General features: G+C 41.7%; 1 protein-coding gene across 1 annotated transcript in view; it reads right to left on the reverse strand.

Moving 5' to 3' along the window:
* PTPRR (protein tyrosine phosphatase receptor type R) overlaps window positions 1–21,725 on the reverse strand; it is a 153,306-nt gene that overhangs the window by 128,185 nt on the left and 3,396 nt on the right. The window contains exon 3 of the mRNA XM_086610723.1: window positions 18,841–19,153. Within this exon, the coding sequence (XP_086466849.1) occupies window positions 18,841–19,153 (313 nt within the window). The remainder of the gene's footprint in view (window positions 1–18,840; window positions 19,154–21,725) is intronic.

Here is a 21,725-nt window from a genome sequence, read left to right on the forward strand (position 1 = left end):
GATACCTCTGCCTTGAGTTTTTGATTCAGAAGACTTCATTTCAGTGGTTCTTGATCAGCCTCCTGTACAGCTCAATTGCTACAAGGAATGGATGATCAACTCCATAGCTAATAAGCTGCTAGAGAGCTAGTTGGCAACTGAGGTGATATCAAAGTGAAGGTATTTTTGTATTGCGTCAGCCTCAAAGTAATTTTGAAAGAAGTCGTCCACAATTAGAGACAAGGGAAAGAAAAAGCCAAAGACAGAGGCAGAGTCAGTCAGCCTCCAGGCAGAATAAGATTTAAGAAGCTAAAGACCTAGCTTATATGTTAAAGTAGACAAGCCAAGAAAATAAATTACTATGCATTGGAGCCAAAGATTATAGTCAATGCCTTTCTATTAAAACTGAAGAAACTACGATAGTAGTTAACATGGCCAAGAGAGCAAAGATCAACAGCAGTAGAGCAATGGATGAAGAGGGTTGTAACAACATTAAGACAACAAGGAAAAGCCAGCAGCCTTTGCCAAACTTATACAACAGTGTTTGGCAAAGGCTGAGATCACTGGGACTGGCAACACACAAGGCATTAATGAGGCCACAGTGATTGAACAGTCCTTTCAACCAGCAGTTATGTATTTCTGAACTATTTAATTTCTTCAGTGACTGATCAAAAGAGATGAATATGCAGCACGCCAAAAGCACTGGATTCTTCATTGAAAGTCTCTTTAATGAAAAGAATTTACAGGGCTGTGCTCTTAACAGATGGGGACTGGTCAAATGGCAGCGCATGAGTCAAACAGAGCACGCAAGGAAATTTTGGCTAGCCCTCGGAAAGCTGTAAGCCAAGCCAGTTTTACAGTCCACTGAAAGATAATGGTAGAAAGCAAAAGTGAATTTGATGTGGGCCAAGAGAAAGCATTGCCAACCACTGAACACACCTGGCGGGCCAGTCAAACAAACTGGTAGCATTACAGGAGAAGAACGATCAATTACATGAGAACGAGAGGAAGGGTTTGACTGTAGGAAGGACAGCTGGGAACATCTGAGTCTGGCCTAGAAATACATTCCCTGGCCTCGAAATACAAGTTGCCCTTGGATTTCAGCTTAATGGTGCATGAATGTGGAGACACCAAAGCTCCCCTTAAGCAGTGGTAGTTCAGAGTCAGGAGGATACCGTAACTCAACACTGACATTGATGCTCCTCATGTTCTGCAACACATTCTCCAGCACTGGGACTCCGAGGGACTATTTGGTTAGACATAGTCAGCTCTCTGCATTGATGCCAGGCCTTGGCTAGCAAGCCCTGATAGATCACACTGAATGTTAGGGATTGGAAGGGACCTCAAAGGATCATCTAGTCCAATCCCCCTGCTGGAGCAGGACCACCTAGATCAGATTACACAAGAAAGCATCCAGGCGGGTTTTGAACATCTCCAGAGAAGGAGACTCCACAACCTCTCTGGGCAGCCTGTTCCAGTGTTCTGTTACTCTTACTGGGAAGAAGTTCTTCCTCAAGTTTAAGCGGAACCTCCTATGTTTCCGCTTATGTCCATTTCCCCTTGTCCTATCATTGGATACCACTGAGTTCCATCCTCATGACAGTCACCCTTTACATATTTATAAACATTAATGAGGTCCCCCCTCAGTCTCCTCCAAGCTAAAGAGACCCAGCTCCCTCAGCCTTTCCTCATAAGGAAGATGCTCCACTTCCTTAATCATCTTTGTGGCCCTGCGCTGGACTCTCTCAAGCAGTTCCTTGTCCTTCTTGAACTGAGGGGCCCATAACTGGACACAATATTCCAGATGCAGCCTCACCAGGGCAGAGTAGAGGGGGAGGAGAACCTCTCTCCACCTACTAACCACAACCCTTCTGTCGTGGTTTTAGGCAGATCCGGCAACTAAACTCCACACAGCCGCTCTCTCACTCCTTCCCCAGTAAAGCGGAGAGGAGAAAAATATAATAAAAGAACTGAGGGTCAAGACAAGAAGAGAGAGAGTACCCACCAACCATGGTCCTGGGCAAAACGACTCAGCTTTTTTAAAGCAAAACAATTTATTAACAGTTACTTAAAAGAATAAAGACAAGCAAAACCAGTTACTTAAGAGGATAAAAAGAAAACAAGGCCAGATCTTAAAAACAACACCTCTCCACCCCCCTTTCCTTTTCTTCCTGGCTCTACCTCCTCCCCCCAGTGGCGTGGGGGGACAGGGAATAGGGGAGTGCAGGTCAGTTCATTCCATGTTGTTACTGCCACTCCTTTCTTAAAGGAGAAGGAGTCCTTACACCATTTTCCCGTGCTCCAGTGGAACCCCTACTCACAAGGAAAATCCACAAACTTCTCTGGCGTGAGTCCTACCCGGAGGATGCAATCCTTCCCCAACAGATTGCTCCAGTGCGGGCTTTACCACAGTCTCGTATTCTTAGGGAGTTGTTGCCACTCGCTCCCGCGTGGGCCATCACACAGACTCTAAATGCGTCTCTACCTGTGCCCATGCTTCATGACTGTCCTCAGGCTCAGGCATCTCCTTTAAACAAAACACCTTCCCACCGACGTGGGTCGTCCCACGGACTCTAGATGCGCACCGTCCTCAGACCCAGGCATCTCTTCTCGACGTGGGTTCTCCACAGGCTGCGAGTGGGTCTCTGCTCCACCAAAGACCGTTCTGGTTGCAGGGGGGCCACCTGCCGTCTCGCCACCAGTTGCAGAGGAAACTCAGCTCCGGCACACCTCGTCCTGTTCTGTCTTCACTGACCTGGTGTCTGTGTGGCTGTTTCTCTCAGATCTCAGTCCTCTCTGGGTGAACTCGGCCCAGTGGGCACTCCCCGAGTTCTCCAAGCGGCTCCGCCGCCACCATTCTCAGCGGGTGGTGCTGGCCTGGTGCAGGCAGCCACCCGGCCGGGCACCAGGGGCAGTGCCCCCCTCCCCTCTCCTCACTCCTGAGCAAAGGCACACCTTTCCAGTTCCTTTGTCCCATCTTAAATAGGGCAATTCACAGAGGCGCCAATTGGCTCAAACTCCGAGGGGGATGGGAGTGCGATCTAGCAGCCAGCTCCTGCCACCAGAACCTCCCACCCCCACATCAAACCATCACGCCTTCTAATACACCCCAGGATGCCATTGGCCTTCTTGGCCGCAAGGGCACATTGCTGGCTCATGGTCATCCTGCTGTCCACCAGGACCCTCAGGTCCCTTTCCCTTGTGCTGCTCCCCAACTTGTACTGGTACATGGGGTTGTTCTTACCCAAATGCAAGACTCTACACTTGCCCTTGTTGTATTTCATTAAATTTCTCCCCGCCCAACTCTCCAGCCTGTCCAGGTCTCTCTGAATGGCAGCACAGCCTTCAGGTGTGTCAGCCACTTCTCCCAGTTTAGTGTCATCAGCAGACTTGCTGACCATGCACTCTATTCCCTCGTCCAAGTCATTGATGAATATGTTGAACAATACTGGTCCCAGTACCGACCCTTGAGGGACTCCACTGGATACAGGCCTCCAACTGGACTCTGTCCCATTGACCACTACTCTCTGGCTTCTATCCTTCAGCCAGTTCACAATCCACCTCACTACTTGATCATCCAGACCACACTTCCTCAGTTTAGCTGTGAGGATGCCGTGGGAGACTGTGTCAAATGCTTTACTGAAGCCAAGACAGACTAAACCCACTGCTCTACCATCATCCACCCACTGGGTGATGTCCTCATAAAAGGCTATCAGGTTTGTCACGCACGACTTCCCCTTAGTGAAGCCACGTTGACTGCCCCTAATGACCCTCTTATCCTTGATATGCCTAGAGATAGCACCAAGGATAAGTTGTTCCATTATCTTTCGAGGGATGGAGGTGAGGCTGACTGGTCTATAGTTACCTGGGTCTTCCTTCTTGCCCTTTTTGAAGACCGGAGTGACATTTGCTCTCCTCCAGTCCTCAGGCACCTCCCCCCTTCGCCACGATTTAGCAAAGATGATGGCGAGTGGTCTGGCAATGACATCTGCCAGCTCCCTCAGCACCCGCGGGTGCATCCTGTCAGGACCCATGGATTTATGGATGGCCAGGTTGCTTAACTGGTCCCTAACCAAGTCCTCATCAACCAGGGTAGACTCCTCCTCTATCCTGACTTCCTCAGGAGCCTCAGGGTTCCAGGGCTCATCAGGATAGCCTCCAGCAGTATAGACTGAGGCAAAGAAGGCATTCAGTAACTCTGTCTTCTTATCCTCTGTCACCAGATAGATGTGAGCTAACTCTGTGCCCAGTACATCTACATCATGGTCTTACTATGTTATGTCGTTATATTGTTACATTACATTATCAGAGTGTTTTTTTTTATTATCTACAACATCCCTTAGTCCCTCACTTTGAATAATGGAGAATTAACCAGAAAAACATCCCACTCCTAACACCTGGACAGAAATAAATATGATCCTTGAAAATAAGCTGCCTATCTCTACTTTTTCTTAGCATATTTCTCACCACTACAAAGACGTTCTATTCATGCCAAGTAATATTGTCAGACTGAGTCTTTTATATTTTTAGAACCAATATCGTAAATCCAGTTATTTGTTAAAAATTTTCCTGAAGTATTTTATCAAAACAACTCTGATCATTTTGGCATAGACAGGTATCTCTTTGGCAGAGTAAACTTGTAGCTTAAGTCTCACATTAATTTCAGCATGTATGTTGTGTTCTCATTTTATAAAAGTGATGCAAAATGTTTATTTTGGCCACCTTCTTAATGAGATTAGATTCCAGGAAGGAAACTATTAAAAGGTGATAAAAAGAGAGTTTAAATTAGTATCTTTAATTACAAGAAAAGTGAAGAGAAAAAAAGAAAAAAAGGTATTTTCTGCAGTGTTCTTGTCTCTGCTGGCATGAAGGACTGTGCATAGAATAAACTGCCTAACACAGGTCTTCTAAATCTCTGCCTTTGAAAGGGAAATGAGGTCACTCACGGTTACTGTAAGAATAGCCATCTTACTTTTCCTACTGCACCATGCAGCCATTTAAAGCATTTGGGACTGTTGAGAGCAAGACAATACTTGATTGTATAAACACAATAGTATCCCATCATGCTTGCTGAGCAAGTTAAAGTAGAACACTAAGAACTTTCATTGACCAGAGGAAGACAGTAATTAAAATAGAAAAAAAAAATAAATGACTAAAGTAGCACTGCTCTGCAAGTATTTTTAATGTATCAGGCCCTTAGCCTTCTAAAACTAATTAATGCTTTAATGAAAGTTGTCTGTTATCTGACTAACAAATCTAGTTTTTCTAATATCCAGCTACCCTGGCTTTCAATTAAGACTCAAAGAGCCAAGAACTGATGAGTAGGGACATCATAAATGATTTATGGTTGTCCTACTTTTGTGTATGGTACATTTATTATTCTACTTAATGCATCCATATGGTTTTCTAATTCATTCATTTACCAAAAGCTTCACATTACAGTTATTTCATTAAAGGTTACATCCATTTTCAGGCAGATTCTTAGGAAGCATATTTAAAAATTAAAGCTACAATCAAATTTCTTATTTAGTCTATGGATTTCAAATTATCTATCTATTTAATTATTTTCCTATTACCTATTTCTAGAGGGGTCTGTTGTTGTTTTTTTTTATAATTTTCTTGATCAACAGAGTACAATGGGACGAGGCCCTGGAGGGAAGAGGGGCACAAGCAAGCTGGTTAATATTCAAGGATCACCTCCTCCAAGCTCAGGAGCGGTGCATCCCAACAAAGAGAAAGTCAGGAAGGAACACCAGGAGGCCTGCATGGATGAGCAAGGAGCTCCTGGATCAACTCAGACACAAAAAGAAAGCCTATAGGGGGTGGAAGCAAGGACAGGTACCCTGGGAAGAATACAGAGAAATTGTCCGAGCAACCAGATATCAGGTTAGGAAAGCTAAAGCCCTGATAGAGTTAAATCTGGCCAGGGACATCAAGGGCAACAAGAAAGGCTTCTATAGATATATCAGTGATAAAAAGAGATCTAGGGAAAATGTAGGCCCTCTCCGGGAGGAAATGGGGGACCTGGCTACCTGGGATATGGAGAAGGCTGAGGTTCTCAATGACTTCTTTGCCTCAGTCTTCACTGGCAAGAGCTCTAGCGGCATGGCCCAAGTCATGGAAGGCAAAGGCAGGGACTGGCAGAATGAAGAATCGCCCACTGTAGGAGAAGATCAGGTTTGAGACCATCTAAAGAACCTGAAGGTGGACAAGTCCATGAGACCAGACGAGGTGCATCCGCGGGTCCCGAGGGAACTGGCAGATGAAGTTGCTAAGCCACTATCCATCATATTTCAGAAGTCGTGGCAATCTGGTGAAGTTCCCAATGACTGGAAGAGGGGAAACATAGCCCCCATCTTTAAAAAGGGGAAAAAAGAAGCCCAGGGAACTACAGGCCAGTCAGTCTCACCTCTGTGCCTGGCAAGATCATGGAGCAGATCCTCCTGGCAACTATGCTAAGGCACATAGAAAACAAGGAGGTGATTGGTGACAGCCAACATGGCTTCACTAAGGGCAAATCCTGCCTGACTAATTTGGTGGCCTTCTATGATGAGGTTACAGCATTGATGGATAGGGGAAGAGCAACTGACATCATCTACCTGGACTTATCCAAAGCATTTGATACTGTCCCACACGACATCCTTGTCTCTAAACTGGAAGGACATGGTTTTGATGGATGGACCACTCGGTGGATAAGGAATTGGCTGGATGGTCGCACTCAAAGAGTTGTGGTCAACGGTTCAATGTCCACGTGGAGGCCTGTGACGAGTGGTGTTCCTCAGGGGTCAGTACTGGGACCAATGCTATTTAACATCTTTGTTGGAGGCATGGACAGTGGGATTGAGTGCACCCTCAGCAAGTTTGCAGATGACACCACGTTGTGTGGTGTTATGGACATGCTGGAGGGAAGGGATGCCATCCAGAGGGACCTTGACAGGCTGGAGAGGTGGGCCTGTGAGAACCTCATGAAGTTCAACAAGGCCAAGTGCAAAGTCCTGCACGTGGGTCAGGGCAATGCAAGCACAAGTACAGGCTGGGTGGAGAATGGATTGAGAGCAGCCCTGAGGAAAAGGACTTGGGAGTGCTGGTGGATGAGAAGCTCAACATGAGCTGCCAATGTGCACTGGCAGCCCAGAAAGCCAACCGTATCCTGGACTGCATCCAAAGAAGCATGGCGAGCAGGTCGAGGGAGGTGATTCTGCCCCTCTACTCTGCTCTCGTGAGACCCCACCTGGAATACTGTGTTCAGCTCTGGAGTACCCAGCACAAGAACGACATGGAGCTACTGGAGCGGGATCAGAGGAGGGCCACGAAGATCATCTGAGGGCTGGAGCACCTCTCCTATGAAGACACACTGAGAGAGTTGGGGCTGTTTAGCCTGGAGAAGAGAAGGCTCTGGGGTGATCTTATTGTAGTCTCCCAGTACTTAAAGGGGGCCTACAGGAAAGCTGGAGAGGGACTTTTCACAAGGGTGTGTAGTGATAGGACAAGGGGCAATGGCTTTAAACTGAAAGAGGGGAGATTTCGATTAGATATAAGGAAGAAATTTTTTACATTGAGGGCGGTGAGGCACTGGAACAGATTGCCCAGAGAAGTTGTGGATGCCCCATCTCTGGAAGTGTTCAAGGCCAGGTTGGATGAGGCTTTGGGCAACCTGGTGTAGTGGGGGATTTCTCTGCCCATGGCAGGGGGGTTGGAACTAGATGACCTTTGAGGTCCCTTCCAACTCTAACCATTCTATGATTCTATGATTCATGATCTGAGTGATCTTCTAAATTTGCAGTTTAGGTATCCTTGTTCTCCAACTCTACTCGACAGTCTCTTGTCCCAACCACAGAAGTATGTATAGAGCATGTCAGAGAGGTGTTCCTACAGCTAATAATCACCTTCCCTCCTCCCACCCCAGCCATCCTTTAACAGTGTATTTCTACCAGGGTCAATCTAGAAACCCTTAAAACTTAGTGTATGCCGCAGTAGGCAACAGACAAAGGGAAGAAGTCTTTAAACTGGTGTGGCTATAGTTTAAAGATAAAAGAGTGGAAAAAAGGGAGTATTTTCAAGTTAATTTCTATTACCTGTATACACTTTTACTGTGGCTAATTAGGCAGAGCATCCTGTAGCACCATTCCAGAGAAAGCCTATGAGAGAGGTTTTGGGGACAATGTCTGCTTCATGCTTATTTTTCATCATCACCTTAAGACAAGGAATATAATTTCTATACTGTTAGCTTTACTTCATCTAAAGAATGCAAAGGCTCTGAGAGTGCAGTATTTAAGGACATTGTTCCACTAGCCCAAAACCTTTGTGTTTTAATGACCTGGCAGCTCAAAAGACTGCACTACTATAGTATATGGTACAGTAGCTGAAATTAAAGTATTATAACATGAAATAATTTTTATTACATTAAATTGAAATATCATATCTATTTGTAAAGGTTAGCCTCCAGAGCTGTGTTCTTAATTAGACAATACATTATGTGTTGCATAAAGAAAGCATATCAGCAACAATTTGGCTAAGCAGTGCAGAAAGATGTAAGTGTTGCCAGAACACCACAGGACTGTAACAGAAGTGATCTTTATTTCTTTCAGTGTGTTTTCAAAATGAAAACAAGATTACTAGTACAATTAGTACCAGCAAAAAGATAACCTCTTATTCTAAAAATACCAACAGGAAAATGGAAAAAAAAAATTAAATTCAATCAATGGCACTGAGTAAATCAAGCAGAATTTAATTCAGCATATTGTAAATGTAAGAATCTTGATTTATAGTGTCATTGATTTCTATACTATAGCTTATTACACAATGACCATTCCCAAGGAGAATGCGTATCCTCAGCCAAATCTGTACCAAGCAGACATTCCACTATTATTCTCCAAAAGCTAATAAAGGCTAAATGTAAATCTGTTTCAATTTATGTTTGAATAAACATAGATATAACATATGCTGTCAACCACTTCCCTACACTATTCAACAGTACTATATTAGCAGTCTTGAGGTGTATCCACAACACTTCTACCATACACTGTATTCAAAGCACTATATCACTAAAAGTATTTTCCACCAGTTTATTGTGGTGCAGAGCCAAATAAGAATTAGCTCCATTATAAATTGTCAGTCATGACTGACCTTCGAAGGAAGGACAGCAAAACATCACTTGAATACTCTTAGCAACACCAACAAAGACTTCATATCTCTCTGCTTACCTCCCTAGGTTATTTCCCTTTCCATAAGCCATTTCGATACTGAGATGACTGAAAAAATATCATTCAGTTGACGGTTGTGCGATCACTTTCAAACTCCAATATCATCCCAGCCTATGGATTTCATTTCAGAATTCAATATTATTTTTTGAAAAAGAGATGCCAAAGAGCAATACTACTTGATCTATGAAGCATTTTACAAAGTGTGTTCAAACGATCATCATCTGCTCCCTAATAATGCTTCTCTGATTCAAAATGGCACTGTGTTTTAAAAATATCACCTATTAATGTAGCAATGATATTGAAAAAATATTATTTTTCTTTTTCAAAAGCAATTTTTATAAGGCTTAATATTTAGGGGGTTACATACAAGAACACATTATGAACCATTTATTGAGGAACTTTACAGAAGCTGTCATTTTTCCTAAGAATGATGTCAGAAATGAAGAACCAAAAGGACTATTCCAGAGGCAGAATTTCCAGATCCAACAAAACATTGACTGATAAGGAAACACATGCTGTCTTGCTGTCTTTTTATCTGAGTGCCCTTTATCTGCCTTTTAAATGTTATTGTAGGGGACTTGGGTTTTCACAAAGATAGCTCTCTGAGGGTGCTAAAAGAATTTAAAAAAAATAAAAAAGAAAAAGTTCTTCTTCAGTCTTTATTCCTGAACATTATCAACACAATGCACAGATTTATTGTGGGGAGTAGTCACTGATTTGTTTATTGGTGGGTCTCACGACCCCAGCAGGGCCATTTTGTTCATTTATGATTTTGGACATCAAGCACGTGTGATTCCAGTGATGCTACCTGGAACTCTGCATGCCAGGAAACTTTTTTTTAGTCAAATTTAGGCAGTAATAGGTTTCAGCTAATTTGTAAAAGGAAAAGAGAGCACTGATAGCGGTATAGGTATCTATCTCCTGAACTCCTGCGGAAATACAAGCCTGTCTGTACTGTTCAGGGTAATGGAGTCAGTGCAGTTCCAGCTGGGAAGGAGGGCAAGGCTACCTCCAAAGCTGAATGCTCAAACACCCAAAGTGCAGTTTCATCATTGTCATAAAGAAGCCAAACAAAGAGCAGGGATGGAAAATCCACGGTTGTATAAATCTCTGGGTCTTTTCTTATGGAATTCAGCACAGCAGGGCACAGAAATGGCACAGAAGTCTATTTCTATCAGAGGAATAAATGGGGCCATATAAGTAATAATGAGGCAGCCAGGGGGGTTGTTTGTGGGTTTTTTTCCCTATTTTGGAGACCAAATCAAAACACATATTAGAAATTTGTCTTGGATCAGCCAAAGATCAAAACTCCTCTGAATTTTCAGTTGGCTGAAACAATGTGTTTTGGCTCAAACAACCAACTTCATCTGTCAGTATAAGTGGTACTCTGTACCCCTTAGCACAGTGACTAGATCATGTGAAATCAGAGACTCAATTTGAGTTTTCTCCTCTCCCTCCTTTAGAGCGAGGCTTTGAGTCAGGTCTCCCACATTTGGGTACGCAGACTTTCTCTTACATTTGAGTTCCCCTGCACCTCCAAGATATATTTAAAACGGTTACATGAAAGTGAAGATCTTTGATATGGCTGCAACTGTGGCTGTTCAAACCAATTTAATGGAAAATCTCTGTTTCCCCCCCCCCCTCCCTAATAATAATTTATCAATTAATAAAGATTTTCCAGGAGGACAAAACCTGGCAATTTGAAAAAAGGAAAAACATAGGCAGATTCCTTTCTGCTACACACAAGTATCTAATTTACAGAGGGGACTGGTCAGTTATAGGAACATATAGCTGAGAGAAGTATGGAACAGCTGACACTTAAGTTCTTACAGATGAACTGCACAATGCTAACTGTCAATGAAACTTCAGGTTTTAATTTAAAGACATATAACATGCCTGCTCCTGAAATACAGTTTTCATTTAAACTATGGAACTTATGAAGAAAACTTAATGACTTCAAGAAACATTTTTCCTTCACCAAAAAATGCAGGAAAAGGAAATCTTTGTGACCCAAGATTTGGGCAATTTGTGAAAGAGATGACTAGCTTTTGTGACGGTTTAGTTAACTTTTTTTTTAGTTAACTTTTGTTAGAGTTTCTTTAACACTGAATGTTAAAGAAAATAACCCCAAAGTTGCCAGCAGTAAGGTAATCAATTAAAGCACTGGGTTGCTGAATATTCCACTAACATTGTTTTAACATTTTCCAAGTCAGATGACAAAAAAGTGCCTCAAGGAGGTTTTAGTGCATGTTACAACCTAATGCAATCTTTCCTGTTTTCCACAAAGACTGACAGCAAACACAATACCATGATAATGGCTCAGCATGCAATTATCCCTGCTGAAGTGCACAGAAGGAAGCAGAAAGCAAATGAGGCCAACTAATGCAGATTCTCTAGATTTCTTTGTGCAAACAAAATCCAGAATGACAGAGCTGCAGGCTAGAAGGTCTAGCTGCAAAGCTTTCTGCAGATATATTGTGTCTAGTATAATTAGGAAAGGACTAAGATAATGGTGAGCATCAATCTCTTATTAGAAAGCGGACTTGAGTCTAGAAGGCAAATATCGTGAAGATCTGGTGTTAGGGGTCATGATGTAAAGTGTAAAGGGACACAACAGTGATTATAACAATCACACTAAGGGTACTGACTGATATTGCTCACTGTTGTAATGTGTGACTAACATTTAGAGCTTGTTAGCAATTCAGCACCGTAATTATAATAAGGTCTTAAAACTTCACGGTCTATCAGCACGGCACTTGTCTTCTGTTATTCCAAGCATCAAACACACACATGACCTGGAAATGGAGAGGGACATAGGAGATACCTTCCCAGATTTCCAGATCTAACTCCTCAGAAAGTTCCTTTAAGAAGTTATTGCAGAGACACGATTTTCTATTTATGCCTCCTCCACCTGGCCCAGTGCCAATCCCTCTCTTAGGCCGCCAATAACAGATGTTAAGTGGCAAAAAGTGACATGTGACTTTTTGTTGCATTTCACATACAGTTAGCTTGGCTGTTTGCGCCAGCACTGTTTGACCTGCCACTTTACCAACTACTTGTTCTCCTCACTCACAACACATTTTTTGCCTTATTATTGCCCCATTGTGTAGCTTCACGTACTTTCAAAAGTATTTTGAACACCTCTTCACAAGGCCTACAGCAGGAGCGAGTTTAGGGTACTTTTGCTAAACTAGAAGAATAGGATACAGAGAGCCCTCTGAGTCACAGCACCAAGCTGTGCGTGGTCTTTCTGCGCACCAGAAGATAAATGGCCTTTGGAGTCGGAGTCCGACACAGTCAAAGCTGAGACCCCGTATTCATGTAGTATTCAAAAAGCAGCTCCTTTGTCACCTCTATTATTACAATACAGTATAAATATATCTAGCTATAGATAGAACTACATATACATACATCTACATCTCTCCCATGGAAAATTAGGACACTACTGTACAGGGTGTAATAGGAAGATATAATTACCATTTTGAATACCTTCCAAACTAAGTAACTGTAGTATAACGTATCACACAACACATGATGGAAGGCAGACAGTGCATGAGCAACAACAAACCTCCTGCTTCAGAAACCCTGCCTGTTCTGTCATAAGAAAATCCCCAGCCTTATCCATTCCTCTCCTCTTCCTCTCAAAAGAGGAATCGCTTCTGGTCTGTGGTCTCCTAAATTTCTGGTCTAATGGATCACTCTCATCTCTCAAAATTTCTCACAGACTTCTATGTATTTTTATCAGACTGAGATAGAAACATTTAAATATAACTTTACAGATTGTTCACCATGGCCTTACTGGGCCAGTTAACTGTGCCAGCAGAAGCTGCCACAGTATTTGAAAGACAGAAGAGTTCCTAACAAAGAGAACTGAAAAAAAGGAAGAGATTTTATCTTATATCCAGGCAAGGAATTCAACATCAGAGAAAAGAGTAGTAAGAGATCGAAAAGCAGTCAGTCAGTAGAGCGGACAACTGGAGAAAGCTGGAACAGGTTATTAGTGAAAAAACATTATCAGAGCATCTTCTTTTCTTAGGGTTCTCAGAAGGCCATTTACCTTCTGTTATACAGAAAGACCACATGCAGCTTGGTGCCGTGACTCAGAGGGCTCTGTGTATCCTACTCCTCTTGTTGAGTAAAGCTCTATGACTTAGCCTTGAAAAGAGGGCATCTTATATTACCAAAATACCAGTGAGAAGAAACATGTATTTTCCATTTAAAGAAAAGTAAAAAGCAAATTCCACAGACATTGTTCCATTTTTATGAAGACAAAACTATATTAAATGTCTCCGCAAAAATGTACCTTTAGGGAAAATATTCTTTTGGACTGAAAATGATTGGAAGGATTGAATTGCCCCTACCTTTCTATCAAGCTCTCCTCATACAGTTCTTCTTATGGCACTCCAACAAAACCAGTCAGTAGAGGCAACTTTCATGTTCAGAAGGGATATTTTGCAGTCTGGTTCCCTTTGCTTGGCTGATCTTTAAAAGGAATAAGCAAGTCTTGCATCAAAAGTAAGTCTTGAGTGGATACATGAAGGAGGAGAAAGTAGGACATCTTGTGTGTTACTAGAGGAACTTAGAGAGGAGATTCCATGTGGAAGTCATGGCTTCACAGAAGTAGAAAGAATTAGAAAAACAGACATTTCCAGCAGAAAAAAAGTGGTGGAAATAATGAAATAAAATATAGGATCAAATAAGGTAGATGAGTTCTGAGCCCTGACACCGGTAATTAAACATGACGCATCAGAAAATGGGGAACTGATGGAGGAATAAACTTATATGTGTAAGGCCATGTCAGTAAGCAAACAAGAGAGGCATCTTCTCTGAGTATGTAGTAGGAACAAAGTTAGACAAGAGGATATAGCAGTACTTGTGGGATGAATTTCACAGAAGTGCAAAAGCAGTTCTGCTGTGGTTTCACCGCCTTGTGGTTTTCAGCTACCCAAAGCCACCCAGAAGCAGCCCACCTACTTGAACTGTGCCTAGATTTGGAAAGGATTCCTACATTATTTCAATATAAAATGTGTTGTTTAAGCTGGGATCAGCTCCAGATCAAGACAGCACTAAATGTACATGTCACTGTGCACACATGAATATATATAAATACGCAAGTAGTCAGTATGCAGTTGGTGCATAAGCACCCACTATCATCAATAGAAATATTGCCACTACAGTAATCTGGGCTTAGGGAGATACTCAGCTCACCCTGAAGTAGACATCAAGGCTATGTTCTACTGGTACATTAAATGTGTCTCGTACTGTTCTCTGGCAGTGAGAAAACCAATGGCAGTACTAATCTTCAAAACAGGATGACCACGTCCAGCCTGACTATTGGATATGGTCCTGACCTATATTAACTGTCTAATCATCCAGAAATTGTTTAGAAAAGTGCTAGATAGCTTAATAGACTACCAGCAGGCTAGACTTACACTGCCTATACTGAAGCTTGAATACCTAGCTCATATGTGGATATCTACTTATAGATACATACACTTGTGTGCTTTTCTCTTCCACTGAATCTTCTCTCAAAGCACTAGCACCTGGAGCTCTTCCTTGTGTTCTACAATGTATGTGAAGGTAAATGATTCAAACATTGGTGACAAAATAGATGTAATGTTAACGCAGAGCTAGAGCTCTGAGGCATTCAGCCTTACACAAAATGCCAAGGAAAAGGCAGAGAGAAGCTCTGGGTGGCTGTCTGTGAATCTCATGTCCTACTGACATTAGCTGAGAGAAACTCTAATTAAATCAACTCAGTTCAGTAACACTCATGTAAACCAAATAAAACTGAAAAGATGCGCTGAATTTTAGGCTATGGTACGGTGCTGTGACCTTTCTAAGCAGTAGAAATTGAGACAGATTTTCACATTCATGTAAAAAGGTGTACAGTAGTAGCGAGGTGTGAAAGGAAAAATCTTGATATATTGAGCAAGTTTATTACCTTTACATTTCTGAAATGGATACAAGTGAAAAAAGCATCTGAGGAGCTTGGTCCGATCTTAGTACAACGCACTTGTGTGCCTGAAAGAGACTTTGGACAGACTTAACTATATCAAATTACAAAGGATAATGCTTTAGCACCTCCATGAGGTGATACTTTAGACCTAGTCTGAGCCGTAACCTTTGTTCCAAGACCTTCTGCTTTTCTCTCAAGTTCAGTCCTAACTATATATACATATGTTTGTATGTTTGGTTTTTTCAGCAAGTGTGTTAGACAGCAACATTACTAATCGTAAGTGGTTATCCACAGACTATTTCTGCTCTCCGTGTACTGCCTTGACCTTGGTGGTGCTCACATTCAGACTTGGAATAAACAAAAATAAACATTTGGAGAACTTGTTCATTTCACTACTCTCTAATACGGTGGATGAGTGTATGGTTTCTGAGATCCAAAATAAACCCATACAAATGGAAAACTCTCAAGTATTACAAAAAATTACGTAATTCCATATGTTAACCAAGCAATTTTCAGATGAGTTGGTCTCACGTCATTTAGAGACACAGCTAAACAGAACATATGGGTAAGCACTAAGGCATTTATAGAACAGACAAAATGCTTCTGAGCGCTCTGGATTGTCCTCACTTCCCTCAACAAACAATGTGCACTGAACACACACCATAAAAAAAAAACAAAAACACCCAACAAAAACCCACACACAAAAAAAAAAAAAACACCACCACAAAAAAAAACCCAAAACCCTCCAGGAACTTAATGCTAGGTAATGTGATGGAGAGCCTTCAGTTATACAAAACTCACTGCCAGAAAATAAATCCCTCATCTTCCTTCTTTAGGCAAACAAGCACTACAATTTCGCCAAGTTCAGTAAAATTACTTCTTGACATGTGTTCTTTATTGATAGTCACAAAACATCACTTTTTGACACAATACCTGCAGAATTCTTGGCTTCATAGCACTTTGCTGTGCATTGGCAACATTTTGCTTGTCAGATGGTGTAGTCCTTAGCACAAAATGTAACCTTGTAAGAGTTCTACATTAGGCATCCATTCACCCTACCTTTCCACCTCAATCATGAAGAAAATGGACCTCTAGTCACTGAAATTAGATTGAATTCAGTTTCCTCCTCTCTGCAGAGCCACAACAGCATTGATTTATTTTAAAAAACAACCCCCGTTGCTGGCTTTCGTACCAAATCACAGCGTGCACTAGTCATGTAACTGGATTACAGGAAGCATTAACACTAGCAATTGCCCTTTCAAGTTGAGCAACCAACAACAATGCTAAAGGCTGGAACAAAAAGGGTCAGCCAGGGCAAAACAACAAATGTTGCCGCTTGCCCTATATGATAAAAACCAAAAAGCACCAACATGCAGTAAGCGCTAGTCTGAAACGAAGAGGGAGCAATATACACGCATTCAAAACAGCACAGACTCCCTTGGCAATGACATTAACATCACCATCTACTTAATGCGACCTTCAAGAGGGAGAAACATTACGTTGAAGTGCAGAGACCTGGAAGGAGCAGGGTTGTGCTTGGATTATAGCAACCACCCTGCTGTGGGACAGCTGCCCTTTGGAGGAAGACACCTTCCAAATTTCTTATTGTGGGATTAGTCTGGTGAGCTGTCTGACTCTCAGCACTTCGGCTTTCAAACGTACGCTTCCCCAAAGGCTTTTTCTGACAGGATGACATTAAAAACAACCCAAAAACACTGCCCTTCAACACACCCAGACGTAGCTGAAGATCCCGAGCAACAAACAGCTTTCATGTCATGATTAGCTTGTGCTGTTATGCCCCCCCCTTAAAGCACATATGGTTCTCAGCCAGGACAGAAGGCTTCAGAGCAGCAGCTCCATCCTAGAAATGCAGTAGCAAAGCTTCAGACCGAGGTCACTTAATGAGAACTTAATGTAGATTTAATAGACCTTTTTTTATGCAACCGCCAATTGAAAATCTGCCTCATTTAGCTTTTAATGCAGGCACAGAGCCAGTCAGCTAAAATCAGGGCAACCCCAGAATATTTTGCAAGATTCTTCCATTGAAATTTGAGGACTGCGGGTCTCCAAAAGTATGCAAAGTTCTACTAAAATAATATGCTACAGGTAACAGTGTCATTTAATGAAAAAATGAGGGATCATGCACATTCTGAGTTCCTTGAACTACCAGAAAAGTTTCGTCTTCACAGGAGGTGAAATAATGCTTGCTGTATTAAAAAGAGAGCAGTTATCTTTACTATAGAGTTGGTCCTGCTGGCTTAGGCTAGCTTGGGCATAGATGAATCCAGATTCCTTGTCATCACCTCCTCCTGATCTGAGTAGAGGTGGCATGTCTCCAGTGAAACAAGGCTGTCAGTACCTTATTTCACTCTGATATGGACACTTACATACAAACAAATCTAGTCCACTGAGTGTATCAGCCTTCTAATCTCAAATTAGGAGGTCTTGTTCATGTGGGATGCAATAAGCCCAGAGCACAACTTTTTGAGCCTAGTTCTCTGATAGTATTTTCTAACTTTTAAATCTTTAATGTTAGATGAATAAAATTACTACCCTTTTTTTTTTCCTGATTACCCTTTTCTGTACCACTAGCCTTTATTGCACTTGGTGCACTCATAAGGGCAGATCTCTAGAGGTACCAACAGCATGAGGAACTCGTGATTCTGAAACACTGTGTCCTAACATGTCCCAGAGCTGTAGACTGTATCTTCTTTCCTTGTTTGTAAAGGCCATTCTCTTTTAATCTAGCATCTTCTGTACAGAGTAATTTACAGAATTAGGCAAATAGCTGCTGATTGTAATTAGTCACATTGTTTCAGTTTAATCTTTATTAGTTCACTCTAATGAGTGGGTGAGCCATTATGAATGGTTGTTCTTCCCTCCAGGAAGGAGAAGGATGAGCCCAAAGCTCTTCTCCATTATCAGGCAGGCCTTACTGTGCACCAGGGTGAGGCACAGCAGTGCCAAACATAAGCAGATTGTGCTGTCCACTCCTCAGAGGACAGCTCTACCAACAGTATGTTGCGCCACTGGCATGAAGGGTGAGGATGCAACAGGGTGGCATCAGTATACGGATCCACTGACGTGCCCTCTGCAGCAGTGCTATCACTTTTCTGAGAATGGGAAAGATCACACACATAGGTAACTGAATGAGGGGTGTCCCAGACCATATCTCCCAGAAGGGGCACATACAGCTTACACGAACAAAAATGCAGTTCTTATTCCTTGCAAGAAACAGGCTTGTTTTCAAACAGCTACATAAGCATAATGGTGGATTCACTAGAGAAACAGAAGGGAATGAATCTTTCGCATCAGCCTTTTAAAACCTCCCCGTCTCTGTTGAACTGTTCCCTAAAGTACATTCTCTTGTGCCCTATGCAGAACGAGTTTAAAATCCATCCAGCAAAAGCAGTGCAAATACCAATCAAGACAAGAGGATTACAGGCATTTGAGGCAAAGGTAAGTGTACCTACAGGGAGGCTATGTTCTGCACTGGTTCGTCAGATTGCTTATTGATCATGGTGAGCCCATATGAATGCAAGTTCTATTAAAGTGAAAAGCTTCAAGATGTGTGGTCACTGTTTAGATTTAGACGATCAACCAGGCAGTGGAATATGAACTTTAGATACCCCACATTACAATCTACATCTATAAATATACACAAAACAACTCCATAATTCAGAAAATAAAGGCACTTACCACAACAATCACATTCGTTGCAGGAACAGGAAGATTTTCCACTTCCAAATCTTGACCAGTCATAGCTAGCAGATTGAGGGATGGGTCATAGGCAGGTCTGGGGAAAGTTGATTTAACAATTATTGCAGGGTGCAGCTTGCTTATTTTGGTGTGGGAAGAATCATGGAAATTTTGTTTGGAATTCTTATAACTGTCCGTATCCAGACTTTTCTCCACACTCTGCACATGGTGATAAATAAACACAGGTTTTCCACTCTTTCGCTGATGAATTGCCAAAAAGTGGTCATTGTCTCCAGAAAAGCAGCCTGCAGAAAGAGAAGAATAAGTTTAGAATCTCTCTTGGATATTCTGTAGACAGCACTGGAAATCTGATGAGATCTTTGGGTTCTGCAAGAGTTAGAAAGAATATTTGTGAAATACAAGAATTCCATTAAAATCCCACAATGTAATTTCTATAGCAACAGTTTAACAACACTACAGAGAGTCTCCTAAGTATGTGAAGTGGATCGCATTGTTAAATTCATTTTTACAGGGCTTTTTTGAGATGTTATTTGTAATTCCAGCCAGGGTTATATTTCAAAAATTATGTGTAAGAACAGAGTACATGCTTGGCCAAGTCCAACTTTTGTATCGCTATCAACTCCAACAGGAAAACATATGCAGTCCACTTTCTGATGCATTTAATCACTCAGTAACACCAAAGATGAGAATTGCTGTGATTGTATTTTATACAACGGGACTTAAGGAGAAAAGGCCAAGAACCAGATCCAAAAATCAGACTTAAACATGTAAGAAAGAGAAAAAAGGTAAAGTTCAGATGCCTGAGTCCATAATCGTAATTCTGCATTCCCTGTTAAGCTGCCATTAACTGCTTAAATCAGGAGGCTTTATAGTCCCTTATGCCAACTCCTGTTACGACCCAGCCTACAGCCAAGTGTTGCCTGGCCAGCCAGTGGAGCACCTGGCTTTCTGCAGAGGAGATACAGGTGTGTGGATTTAGCAATACCTTGCATACCTTGGTGTTGGGCACAAGAACTCCTTTAGATTGCATGCTTTTAATAAGCTGTGTATCGGTGAAAAAATGAGTTTTCTTTTGATAGATAAAATACCTTCTAATGATGCCTTTATAAAAGGAACCAGAACTAAAGTTTTATTTGTTTATTTTTTTTATGGATAAAGCCTAGTAAATTTTCAGTTCCTTTGTGAAGAACTGAAGAGCTACAATAGCCCAGTTCAGCTCCCAGTCTGGAAGACAGGTTGTCCCTCCAAGCAGTAAAATAGGCAGGGATCAGCTCCTTTCTAGATAGGAAGTAACTGAAGCTGCATTAGTCACCTCCTGGAAGAGCGCTCTAAGAAACCCACAGGGGTACAAAAGGGACTTTGTGTTCCAAGAGAAGCGAACTTGGAGAGCTCACTCTGATCAGCCTGGAACTTCCTCTTCAGAAGCTGTTGGAGTTAATGGTAATGTTGAATTTGTGCACTTATTTTTAATTAAAAAAAAGTAAAAAATAAATCAATGTTATTGTAATTCTTAGAACGAGCTGTGAAGAACAGCTCAGAATCAACAACATGTTTCGATTCACATTGAACAAGAAATCATCTTGTTCTATTCAGACTGATTTTTTGCCCCTGATTTTTTTGCTTCTGTAAGCAAATTAAAATAATCAGTCATTTGCACAGCTCTACCCAGTGCCCTTAGGAGATTTCAGTGTAGGTAATTACATTCTGTTGACCTAATTTCCTCATGAAATTTCAGTTAGGAAAATCAAGGACAGTACCTTATCTGTGCTATAGCATTGCTATGCATGATTGGGAAATGCATTCTCTGTCAGAAGTGGGTCCGTATCAGTAGGCAGTGCAGCAATTCATAACACACACGGACAGAAAATCAATAGGAAGAAGACAGAACACAGAATCCTGTATTTTGCAGTACACTTAGAGATCCTCTTAGTATAAAGTACGACATTAAACTTAAGGCTACTTTTTTAAATGGTAACAACAAACACTGACAATTTCCTAGATGACCACTGAGGCCACACATGTACAGTTGTTTTCATGTTTTGATTGGGAAGATTACTGAGAGCGGGAGAAAGAAAAAAAAAAAAAAGAGAGAAATTGCAGAGTATAATCTTCAAGACAGATGAATTTCAAAGCTTATTAAGCTTGCTGGGATCTCATTAAGCTTTGTAGGGGTTGGCTTCATTGATAAAATCCTGAGGGCTGGTCTTACCTAGCAATTGAGTTATGTGAATGGCAAAATAAAAACAAGGAAACATCAGCACTTCTCATAGTCACCTACTTCTCATAGACACCTCTCTGCTGAATTTATTTTCATGTCTCCTTCACAGACAACCAGTCTTCCAAAGCTGATCACAGATAATATACAGAAATGTAACTCCAGCACATTTGGTGTTCGTGGTTCCTCTCTGCTTCCTTCATTTCTACTCCTTTGCTTCTGAGGGAATCAAAACCACTGTGCTTCTCCTGGAATTCTTTACATTGCATTACCCACTTTAATATTCCAAACTCCCCTTTTATTTCATTAATTTTTTACTGAAAGTAGCAGAAAAAGAAAATAATACAATGAAGTATTAGCCCAAATTCTTCACTGAATAATATTAAGGTAAATCCTAAGTACGACTTCAGAGTTAATCCTGACTGAATCCAGAGTAACACAGAAAAACCTGAACGGTTGTTTTTGGTAAAACAATAGTTAAAGGAACTCCCCCAAAAGCTTGCCTGCTCATGAATCTCAGTACTTTTTAACAGCACTATTAACATTTCTCACTAAATCCCAGCACGCTCACTTCATTAGAATGCTAAAAATCACATCAGTAACACAGGCCCCCGCAGCATATTCGATACATGATCCGTTGCAGCAGATT

This window comes from Tauraco erythrolophus, chromosome 4 (genome assembly GCF_009769465.1).
Source record: "Tauraco erythrolophus isolate bTauEry1 chromosome 4, bTauEry1.pri, whole genome shotgun sequence".
NCBI classification, from domain to species: Eukaryota; Metazoa; Chordata; class Aves; order Musophagiformes; family Musophagidae; genus Tauraco; species Tauraco erythrolophus.